We start from the raw sequence: 11,640 nt of genomic DNA on the forward strand, positions 1-11,640 counted from the left end.
CAGTGGAATCTAATCATGTGAGCCGTTCGAATGTTCGATATTTTGATGATTATAGTTTATAAATGTGTAATAAGCCCAGGAAAAAGCATGAGCCCCAAACCAGCCCAGGCCCAAGATGTGTCCCTACCAGTCCAGTCCACAGAGTTTGGCGGGAATCTGTCGATCCTCTCCTTTACCTTCCCGCCACACTTTGTCGATTTCATTTGCAGTTCGTGCTTTTCAATCAGTTACATAGCCATTAGGGTTTCCGTTGCGACAGATTTCCGATTCCATCCTCAGGCTTAGCTGTTCTGCGCCAATGGAGGCGTTTGGCGGTTACTTCCTGGACGAGAAAGCAGTTCGCGTCGAGAACATCTTCCTCGATTTTCTCAAGAGGTTCTTTTTTTCCTTTTTCTTTTTTCCTTTTATAGTGACAGTTCAGTATATTCTGTCGTTCTTTGTTGTTAATTGAATATCTGAAGAGAATAATCGAAAACATTGGACTTGGATCAGTTTTCGTACGGAGGGGAGTGGGGAATTGTACTACGAAGCCGAAATGGAGACGATGAGAGCAAACGAATCCAGCACCATGTTCCTTGATTTCACTCATGTCATGCGATACAGCGACCTTCTCCAGAAGGCCATTGCCGAAGAGTATTTAAGGTCAAAACCCTAACCCCCAAAAATTTTTATTCTGGAAAAAATTTGATGTGAATTTTGTTTTAATCCCTCGTTGGTTTTAAGTTTGTTCAAATATTGGGGATTTGATGTGCATTTTGTTAAGCTTTGCTTGTTTGTTTGAAGGTTTGAGCCTTACTTGAAGAATGCATGTAAGAGGTTCGTGATGGAGTTGAGACCCACCTTCATCTCCGATGATAACCCTAATAAAGACATCAATGTTGCCTTTTTCAACATCCCTTTCTCTAAGCGGTATCGAGTCCTCTTACTCCATGTATTTCAATGTTAATTTCCATTTACTTATCTGAGGTCGTGTATGAGTCCAGCATAAATCCTCCATCTTCTGATGGAGTTAAACAATTGATAGGCCAATGAAAAAAAATAGCATTAAGAAAACATAATTTAATACATTGGACTGTGTTTATGATTCTTTTCATTGCGTTTGCCAATCCCCGACTACAGGTTGAGGGAGTTAACAACAGCAGAAATTGGGAAATTAGTATCAATCACCGGAGTGGTCACTCGCACGAGTGAGGTTAGACCTGAGCTTCTTCAAGGAACTTTCAAGTGCTTGGACTGTGGAGGTGCTATCAAGAATGTTGAACAACAGTTCAAGTACACAGAGGTTGGACTTTATAAGCATATTCTGTTTTGCAACTCGTTAATTCCTTTGGGAAATGTTTTGACTTGCTGTCCACTACTTAAATTATGTACTTGCAGCCAATAATCTGTCCAAGCCCAACATGCTCGAATAGAACAAGATGGGCATTGCTTCGACAGGAGAGCAAATTTACAGATTGGCAAAGAGTCAGAGTACAGGAAACATCTGCTGAGATACCTGCAGGTTCCTTGCCCAGATCCCTTGACGTTATTCTCCGCCATGATATTGTTGAACATGCCAGGGCTGGTGACACGTAAGATGATTACTTTATAAAGATCGCTAATTTTATTTTCTGTGCTCTTTTATGTAATACTTGAAGATGACTTCTAGTGAATCTTCAATTTGTATATGCTTCCAGGGTGGTTTTCACAGGCACTGTGGTTGTAATACCAGATATATTGGCTTTGGCCTCACCGGGGGAGAGATCAGAATGCCGTCGAGAAGCTTCCCAGGGGAAGAATTCTTCCGTTGGAACTGAAGGTGTTAGGGGCCTTAAAGCGTTGGGAGTACGAGATCTTTCCTATCGCCTTGCCTTTATTGCCAATTCAGTTCAGGTAGGAATAGCTTCCAAAAATCTCGTGAATTAAATGTGACCGTGATGCATGTCTTCTAATAAATCGCATATCAAAAACATGTATTTTTTTTCAGATCGCTGATGGTAGAAGAGATATTGATATTAGAAATAGAAAGAAGGATACTGATGATGATGAAAGTCAGCAGTTCACGGTTAGTTAATGATCTTTGCATCCAGTAAATTTTTTTGTGAACTTATATTAATTCTGATATTAATGATACTTGTTTTCCCTTGGTTTCATCTGGTCTCCGAATTAAACTGTCTTCTATCAATTTTTCATGGTTAGCATCTAATACATCCAAGTTTTTCTTGATGGATTTAACTTGGTAGACCGAAGAGCTAAATGAAATTCAAAGAATGAGAAATACCCCTGATTTCTTCAACAAGCTCATTGATAGCATTGCCCCAACTATTTTTGGTCACCAAGACATAAAGAGAGCACTCCTGCTGATGCTCTTGGGTGGCGTACACAAATTTACACATGAAGGAATCAACTTGAGAGGAGACATCAATGTTTGTATAGTTGGAGATCCTAGCTGTGCAAAGTCTCAGTTCCTTAAGTATGCTGCTGCTTGTCAATCTTTTGCGTGTTCATTTACATCTTGGTCTACACTGTTGCCATATGACACTCACAAAATAATGTTTGTATATTCATAACTTATACTTTTATTCACTCATAGGTATACTTCTGGCATAGTTCCAAGATCTGTCTACACATCTGGCAAATCCTCGTCTGCTGCGGGCTTGACTGCAACTGTGGCAAAAGAACCAGAAACTGGGGAATTTTGTATTGAGGTAACATTCATATTACTTTGTTCTTCTTAATCATGCTACACTATGAATTTTACATGGTCCCATTGGTCATAGAAACTATGTTGGTATGTTGCTGTGAATACAAAACCCCAACTTTTGTGTTAGGAAAGTGCCTATTAAATGGATATGATTTCAGTAATTACTTTTATCAGCATGAAACCGTCAACAGAAAATACAAGCTTCTTGTATTTCCTCTATAGATGCCTCCATCTTCTCTCCTTTCATTTCCAAGTTTGTCAGCCTTACAAGGGATCCACTCCAGTGCCTACAACGTTATAGATTCCTGTAATTTAGAATTAGATCTCGACATTCGGGTACAGTGAGGTCAAAAACTATCTCTAGCACTAAGTGTGAGGATGGCCGGAAAGGTTCAGTAATAACATGGATAAGTTGTTGAAAATACTTTATAACAGACACAATTTCCAATCTCATAATTTGCCATGAATGAATTACTAAAGATTTCTAGCTTAGACATGCTCGTGGATAGACAGTCTTATACTTGACGACAAATAAAATTTCCAGAAATTTCAAGCCTAAATTTTATCTCTCCTCATCAATGTTGCTATACATTATGCACAGCCGATGTTCACTTGGGTACAAAGCAAATGCTGACATGGTGGCGAGTTTTATTAGTTATGCTTTATCTTCTAAACTTATTCATATAGAGGGGGGAGGTGAATTTTATGCCCAAACTATGGATCTAACTAGACATTAGGAACCAAATCTCTGGAAGACTGATTAATATCCCTTTCCCTTTTATGTCTTGATTCCTCATTATACTGTGTTATCCCCTTCTTTCTAACATTTAGTTTACTTCCAGGCTGGCGCTCTGATGCTTGCTGACAATGGAATTTGTTGCATTGATGAATTTGACAAGATGGATGTCAGAGATCAGGTAATCTCCTGTTATTTCAAGTGATTGTTTGATCTGACTTGGATGCATATCGCTAATTAGAAGACTGATATATATATATGGATCTGCAGGTAGCAATTCATGAAGCCATGGAACAGCAGACAATAAGCATTACAAAGGCAGGAATACAAGCTACACTTAATGCTCGAACATCAATTCTAGCTGCAGCTAACCCCACCGGTGGTCGATATGACAAGTCCAAGCCTCTCAAGGTTAGAATATCTTGTAACTCATTTTCTATGGAAGTCTGCATTTTTTCAATGAATTTGTCCAAGTATCGTGGAATAATCACTCTGATGTCCATTTTCCAGTATAATGTGGCTCTTCCTCCTGCAATTCTTTCGAGGTTTGACCTGGTATATGTAATGATTGATGACCCTGATGATCAAACTGACTACCACATTGCCCATCACATTGTGAGAGTTCACCAAAAGCATGAGGAAGCACTTGCTCCTGCCTTCACCACAGCAGAAATACAGCGTTATATTGCATACGCAAAAACTTTGAAACCAAAGGTTTTGCTTTTTAATTTTTTTCAAGACATCATGTTGAGAAGTTTAAAAAAAATTTCATGTGGTGGTATTTTGCACTGTTTTAACTGGGCCAGATATTGATGCAGCTAAACTCAGATGCAAGAAAACTTTTGGTAGACTCATATGTTGCTCTTCGTAGAGGTGATACTACTCCAGGGAGTAGAGTTGCTTATCGTATGACTGTTAGGCAGCTAGAGGCATTGATCAGGTTGTCTGAGGCCATTGCTCGGAGTCATTTGGAGACACAGGTATTTCATATTGGGCAACTTAATGAACTAATTGCACCTTGACAGCATTATCCGTTCTCACTTTAGACTTCTTCCACAGGTACAACCACGCCATGTTCGTTTAGCAGTGAGACTGCTTAAAACATCTATAATTAGGCAAGAAGCATTTAGAATATGTCAAAAGCTCTCACTTTTCATTCCTTGGTCACAATTTTATTTAGTTTTTCTTATTTATCGTGCAGTGTTGAGTCCAGCGAGATTGATTTATCTGAATTCCAAGAGGAAAACTTTGATGGTAGAGATGAAAATAGTGGGGCTGGTCAAGGTGATACTCAACCTAGTAATGGAGAATCTCAGCCAGCTTCTGAAAATGCAGGTGGGATTATATTGCCTATGTCCGTAAGGACTCTCAAAAAAATTTCCTCTGATGATTAAAGTAGAGTGTAATTTCTGCAGAAGGTGAAGCAGATGCAGGGAACCGCCAAGGAAGAAAGCTTGTAATAAGCGACGAATATTTTCAGAGAGTTACCCAAGCCCTTATCATGCGACTTAGACAACATGAACAAAGTGTACTGGACGATGGTAAACTGCATGCACACGATTTTTTTTCCTACCTTTTTCTAGTCTTGTTCTTAGATTGAAGAGTTATTTACAGTGTGACAATGGAGAGCTATCTATTTGCAGTTTTATCTTATAATGTTACTTTTATTATAGTTTAAATGTTGCCACTGTTGTGGTCACGGATTTGGATGCAAAAATTTAACCCTAGATGTAGATTATTAAACACTGGCTTGTAATGACAGTTCTATACTGCCAGATAATGCATGAGTCATTCTCTTATCTCTATAATTTATTTGGTTGAAGCATTTTGTGAAATTATAATTTCCAGGGTCTGGACTGCCCGGGTTGAAGCAGAGAGAGTTGATCGCGTGGTACGTGGGCCAGCAAAATGAGAAAAATGCCTACAGTTCACAGGAGGAAGCAGCAACAGAAATTTCCAAGATCAAAGCTATTATAGAGGTAAAACTTTGATTGTCTTGAGCCCCAACTGCTAGTATCCGCTACATGAATCTCAAATTAAAATAGCTATTGTAAATATTTTGCAGAGCTTGATACGAAGGGAAGGTTTCTTAATTGTGTTAGATGAGGGCAGGCAAGAAGCAGGTGAAGCTGCAGTGCAACCACCATCTAGAAATGACAGAATATTAGCTGTGGCTCCAAATTATGTCATTGATTGATACGGCCACTAAATGATATGCCTTTACTAGAGAACTGAAGACTGGATCATATGGGACTCGTATCATCTTCATGTGAATCAGACTGGCATGTTCAACAATATGACAAAAATTGTTGCATACTTGTGGTTGGAAGAGATGTTTTAGCTTGTGCCATAATGATCCCCCAGTCTAGTACTACTAATTGAAGATAGTAATTAAATGTTGTAAATTAGTATTAATTTAGATTGGCTACTCACTGAAGCAAGACATTCTTTCTACTCTTAATTGTTATTGGGTTTGAAATTTGAATTTCTCAAAAGGGTCTTGTTGGGTACTGTATTTTTCCTACTCTTGCCTACTTTACATCTGAAATCAGTAACACTAAACATGAAGGCAAACCTTCCATTATGCATTATTGTTCAGACAAAGGTACAAAATGGGATAGATAATGACAGTCATAAAAGTTGTCTTGTACTAGAAATCAAACCCATAAAACTAAACCCAATATTCCCTGTTCAGTTAAGCTACCACAATAATGAAATTCTTAACAAATCATCAAGCATCAATCAACCCCACCATGAACTAATCAATGGTGTCTTGTCTCTCACTCACCCTCCCATGTGGACGCTAACTAAGCCCACATCATTGTCTCATGCGTCTGCTTGCATGAATATGACAAACAAAACTAAAGATTACTTGTATATCTATCTAGCTTGCACCAAAGCTCTCTTGTTAATTGAGAATCACTTACTGTTCATTCAACCAATCAAAGGCTTTCTTTTCTTCTTCATTGACGGCATGATTGAAGGACCAGCTAGGCCACGTTCGATTAGGGCCCCACGTTAGGGTGTATTTATACAGTATAGCCACCTTTGAATGAGGTGACTGCCAGCTGTCACTCCCCTTGCCAGATGTATCCACCGAATGTCTTCTCCATTTTATCCCTACCACTGCCACTTATTTACAAGGCCACCCTTTGAAGAAGGGGTAGTGAGACTCTGAGACTGAGCCAAATTGCGCCGTGTAGGGGCCAGGGGGTCATTAATGAATTAAGTGAGGGGTGTTTGTGATTTAGTAAGAAACCGAGGGCTATTTTGGTGAGAAACTTGTGTACATGTTTGATGCCACGCTATTAAAATTGTTTAGGGAGAGACACTTATTAATTCTCAAACAAACTGCAGTTTGATTTATAGTTATTCATTGGAGAGCAACTCAAGCGACATACAGAGAAATTCTCCTTAGCTTCTCCAAGTTAGTGACTTCTCTCTTCTACTCCTTATATATAGCTGTTTAATCTGTTGTACGATCAATTTGGTTCTTCTTGTGTTTAGAAATTTTTTCAACTGAGAAAGACTGAAGATGGGTTATTGGAAATCAAAGGTTCTTCCAAAGATCAAGAAGGTTTTTGAGAAGGATAGCACCAAGAAAGCTGCAGCAGCTGAAGCTTCCAAGTCCTTTGATGATTCCAAGGAAGAAATCAATAAAGAGTTTGAAGAGAAGAAGACAGAGATCCAACCTAAAGTGGTTGAAATCTACGAGGCTTCCTCTGCTGAAATCAAGGTCATAATCATATTCTCTTTGCAAGAAAGATGGCAAGAGTTAACTTTTAATATTCCTAATTTTTGAATTTTTACTTAATAAGTACAGGTCTTAGTTAAAGAAGCAAAGGAGCCTGGATTGAAGAAACACTCTGCCGCAGTTCAGAAGTTCATTGATGAGCTCGTCAAGATCGGTAAATCTAGCGTCACCCACATGGATAACTGGGATCCCAGCTGCCGGGATCTTTATCATTTTCGTAAATTTTGTTCTAACGCTTGCTTGCTCATTGTAATACAGAGTTTCCGGGATCAAAAGTAGTGAGCGAATTATGTACCAAGTTCGGGCCACCTTTGGCTTCGGGCCCAATCTTCTTCATATTCGAGAAGGTCTCAACGTTCATCCCTGCAGAGAAGAAAGTGGAGAAAACTGGAGAAGAAGAAACAAGCACCAAAGATAAGGAGATTGCTGTTGAGCCAGCCAAGGTGGCGGAAGCCGAGAAGACTGAAACCCCAGCCCCGGCTGAGACGGCCAAGGTGGAGGAAGCAGCACCAGCAGCTGAACCTCCCAAGGCTTGACGGTCAGGAGATCATCCATGGATAATCAAATCATCATCACCAAGTAATATTTATTTGTGTAAATGTTTTTTTTTTCCTTTCTGAAAAAAAAAACATGATTTGTTATTCTTTATTATTCCAATATATTTGTCCCTTGTAATATATTTTGGGTTAGTTTGTTCTTCAGGTTCTTGTCAATTATTTGCTTTTGATTTGGAATGTTGTGAATTTATGATGTATCAAAGACAAAGGTGATTGTAATATATTAATTCTCTTTTTTATGTAGAATACTGTTTGGCCGTTTCGCAAATAATTTCGTTAGTAGCATATATGTTAGAATATATGGTGGTAGTATATGCGGACTCAAATACTGATAGTGTTTGGTTCAACTTTTGTGTAACATATACACTCTTTAATATGTAAAGAAATGGTAAAATAAATAACAAACAAATTAAAAAAAAATAAAGATAAATAATTATAATAATTTAAAATTAACAGTTTCATAATATTACTTATTTAGACAATAAAATAATTAGATTAATTCATAATTTTACTTAATTAGACAATAAGGTAAAATTTTATTAATTTTTGAAATTAAGACATAGTTAATTTCGACATTTCATTGACAAGACAAGGACATATTGGTCATGAATTGTCCATATGAAACCAATTTTGAAATGATTACTTTATTGTTTAGAAATTCGCAAGACAAAATGATGATTTGGTGCACCAATGTTCCTAAATATGGTGCACCAAAAGCACCCTTAAAGTTTGGGATGGAAAATCGTGTTAGATAGGGAGGGTTTGTGAGGATTCTAATAGAAATTTACATATTTTTCTATAGAAACTCTTACGCTTGCATTTTTTATCACAGCGAATCCTTTTTCCAAGCAACTGTCGACATGTGGAGAGCTTACTACTAAGTTAAAAAATTTGTAAATAGCGAATCCCATAAATAATCGAGTTTAGGTATTAGAAAACGTAACATAAATGGTTAAATGTAAGATAAAATCATTGACATTTTTTACGATAAGGAATTAGAGGCCTTTTGGCTCATGTAAATTTGAGATACTTGGATCGCCTCTTTCTCTCCAAGTTTCGGATCAATTGCAATGTATTGACATAGAGAGTTAAATTTTGACTCCGATTGAAAAGATAATATTCCGAACCAACTCGGCCATTCTTTGTGATTAAATGATTTAAGTTATGTAATGCTTCTGTCCATGATAAAAAAAGAAAAGAAAAGAATTTGTGTCCTATCGAAATGTCGTCAGTCAAAATTGGTTAAAAATTGATTAGAGCTTGTTGAGTCTATGTCATGATAAGCAATCAAGAATGAGACTTATGAACTGCTGGTTTCTAACCCACCAATGGCAGAGAAACATCTTTTGTTTGGGTCCCTTCCAAATATGATCGCTGAGTGTTTGCCATTTAAGAGACCGGTCGGGTCTATTTGTTTGTTGTAATTAACATACGAGGTGGGCCTTAAGACTTAAGTTGCTGGATGTAACAGACTAGTGGCCTTGAAGAAACCGCAGGCCCAACCCATTACTCTTACCTTCCTCTTTTTCCCAATTCAATCCCCTGGGGACTGACCCTTTTTTTTTGGTGAGTCCCCTGGGCCATGACCAATGATACTTCACCATAGGCTAATACTTTTTTTTAATTACATTTTATCTTTTCTTTTTGATAAACAAATAAACCTACACACCTAGAAAGAAGACACAGAGATCAACACAGCACCCCGAAGGGCAAAAACTTGTGTGGGTAACTGAGCTTATCAACTAGATTTTCGGAACACACCACCGATGTGGCACGTTTTATCTTTCAATCAATACTTTATAACACACATATTAGGTGTTTTAACTTTTTGCTTAGCTTATAAATGGTGGGCCTCGGTTTTTTTTTTTCCCGCTCTACTTGGATTGAAAATTGAAGAGGAGTTAAGTGGGTTTGGAAGAGAGAGTATTAGGGCCTTAGTCTTGTCCATAGGCCAGCAATAGAAACCGTTTTGGGCGGGCCTGGGATTCAATAAAAATTATAGGCCGGGCTTTGTCAATCAGTGGGCCTGAATTTGACTGGCCAGACTGGACTTGAACGACTAAAATTTAGTAATTTACAAGACCTATAAAACTGGGTAGTGGGTAGCCCGCGCCTTGAACGGATCGATAATCATTGATCAGCTCTGGCTTACACCTTTTTCTGTAACCGACCGGGATGAGCTCCCCGATTCCTTATTCTGCTGCGATTTCCTGGCCCTATATAAACTGTTTGCGCGGCTCGTGAATTTTTTCAGCTCTACCTGATATTCTCCTGTTAACGCTGTCTCTGGTCCTTCCGCCATCAGAGTTTGATTGGCTACAGCATTTTCGTTCGTCCTCTCTCCGTGTAAGTTTTTTTGTTCCATCTCCTAATACCCTTTTCAGTTTCTATAGCTCGTAATTAGGGTTTTGTTCTTTTTCTTTTGTAACGATTGTTATTAATGTAATACAATGTGAAATAAATTGGGATATTGTGGAGAAATCAAAACAGGGGAATAAAAGTCAGTTGTAGAAGAGGAATGTTGAGACAGAGCGAAGAGGAATGTTGAGATTGAAAGAGTAATTCTCATTCACTTGAAAGTTAAAGGCAAATACAAGAAAATGTTACATATATAGACATAGATGTGCAACGGTCATAAAATAAAGTTGCTGAATAAGCAACGGTCATGAAATGGAGTTGTCAGGATAGTGTGGGGCATTGGCACATATTTTAACAATGCAACGTAAGTGTTTGCAAAAATGCCAAGCTGAGCGATTTTTATTTTTATTTTCTGTATTTAGTATAAATCAGTGATGAAGCAGTCCAAAGATCCGTTTGAGGCAGCGTACGAGGAACAAGAGGAATCGCCTCCCGAATCCCCAATTGCGCAGGAAGGTTCAGAGGCTCAAACGGGTGGTGTAGGTGCAGCACCTTATGGACAACAAGATGATGACACTGGTGGTGCTCGTTGGCCCAATGCATCCAAGTCGACTCCCATGGCTATAGCTAGCATATCCACCAAGAACAAAGAAGATTACGACGAGGAAGAGGAGGAGAACATGGAGGTTGAACTATCAAAATTCCCTTCTAGCGTCGACCCCTCTAAAATGGCCAGGATGCAGTATGGCAAGCATTCTTTTCATGTCTTTTTTTGAATTGTATCTACCTAGGTTTTACCCATCTCATTTTTTCTACTCAATTCGTTTATTTGGTGGAAATGGCTATTCCACTTATTCTTATTTTTAGGATATAAAGCTATCTCTGAAAATTCGGAAGTGACTCCTGGATGCAGAGAGTTGAATTTGTAGGGTTGATGTTGTTGTTTTGTTTATATTTTGTGTTTTTTTACTTTGTGGAATAAGAGGTGGTGGTCAAGCATGTGATATGAAATTAATTTTGCTTGTTCTGAATATGCTAGTATGATTTTATTTTTTTTAAATCAAAGTTTCATGTGAAGCACCGCAATTTACTGATGTTCAAATGAGTCGATATGAATCATTCAGGAGATCTGCACTTCAGAAATCTAACATGAGAAGGGTATGCTTCCTTTATTATGCTTAGTCCTTTCATCATCTTCCTTGCTGACTGAAAAGTTTTTCATTCTCAGAAACTGTTGCTGCCCATCATCTCATTTTAGGCAATGTACTCCTGAAGGCATTTATACTCTAAAGACGAATGATTGAATTCATAATTATGTTCTTCAACAAGGTGTTAATGAGTTCCCTGCAAATCTTGAAATTCCCAAAATTCTCCTGCTTATGAGAAACGGATTTAACTAAAATAAGGGAGACAACTATCCAATCTAACGAAAAATTAAAAGTATGGCTTACTAAAACCTAGAAAAGACTTGAAGAGCACCACCACTAGCTCAGGCGGTTGACAACACAATGCTCTCTTCCTGAACAAAAGTAAAAATTTTGAGTAGTTAAAA

At 38.1% G+C, this 11,640-nt stretch overlaps 3 protein-coding genes across 3 annotated transcripts; all 3 read left to right on the forward strand.

Moving 5' to 3' along the window:
• Positions 1-203: 203 nt before the first annotated feature.
• LOC120006243 (DNA replication licensing factor MCM6) lies at positions 204-5,929 on the forward strand. The gene is made up of 18 exons (XM_038856206.1): positions 204-375; positions 493-642; positions 784-909; positions 1,120-1,282; positions 1,378-1,571; positions 1,677-1,872; positions 1,967-2,044; positions 2,223-2,452; positions 2,573-2,687; positions 3,526-3,600; positions 3,690-3,830; positions 3,930-4,133; positions 4,238-4,399; positions 4,479-4,534; positions 4,621-4,754; positions 4,835-4,960; positions 5,268-5,398; positions 5,485-5,929. Exons 1-18 carry the CDS (start codon positions 299-301, stop codon positions 5,614-5,616), a joined length of 2,490 nt encoding a protein of 829 aa, XP_038712134.1. The 5' UTR covers positions 204-298; the 3' UTR covers positions 5,617-5,929.
• A 724-nt stretch (positions 5,930-6,653) lies between these two features.
• Positions 6,654-7,987, forward strand: LOC120006148 (plasma membrane-associated cation-binding protein 1). Its single transcript, XM_038856065.1, has 4 exons — positions 6,654-6,846; positions 6,927-7,155; positions 7,243-7,327; positions 7,432-7,987. Exons 2-4 carry the CDS (start codon positions 6,955-6,957, stop codon positions 7,707-7,709), a joined length of 564 nt encoding a protein of 187 aa, XP_038711993.1. The 5' UTR covers positions 6,654-6,846; positions 6,927-6,954; the 3' UTR covers positions 7,710-7,987.
• A 1,850-nt stretch (positions 7,988-9,837) lies between these two features.
• On the forward strand, positions 9,838-11,119 carry LOC120005538 (transcription initiation factor TFIID subunit 11-like). Its single transcript, XM_038855224.1, has 2 exons — positions 9,838-10,076; positions 10,511-11,119. Exon 2 carries the CDS (start codon positions 10,523-10,525, stop codon positions 10,862-10,864), a length of 342 nt encoding a protein of 113 aa, XP_038711152.1. The 5' UTR covers positions 9,838-10,076; positions 10,511-10,522; the 3' UTR covers positions 10,865-11,119.
• Positions 11,120-11,640: the final 521 nt, after the last annotated feature.

This window comes from Tripterygium wilfordii, chromosome 9 (genome assembly GCF_013401445.1).
Source record: "Tripterygium wilfordii isolate XIE 37 chromosome 9, ASM1340144v1, whole genome shotgun sequence".
Classification (NCBI taxonomy): Eukaryota; Viridiplantae; Streptophyta; class Magnoliopsida; order Celastrales; family Celastraceae; genus Tripterygium; species Tripterygium wilfordii.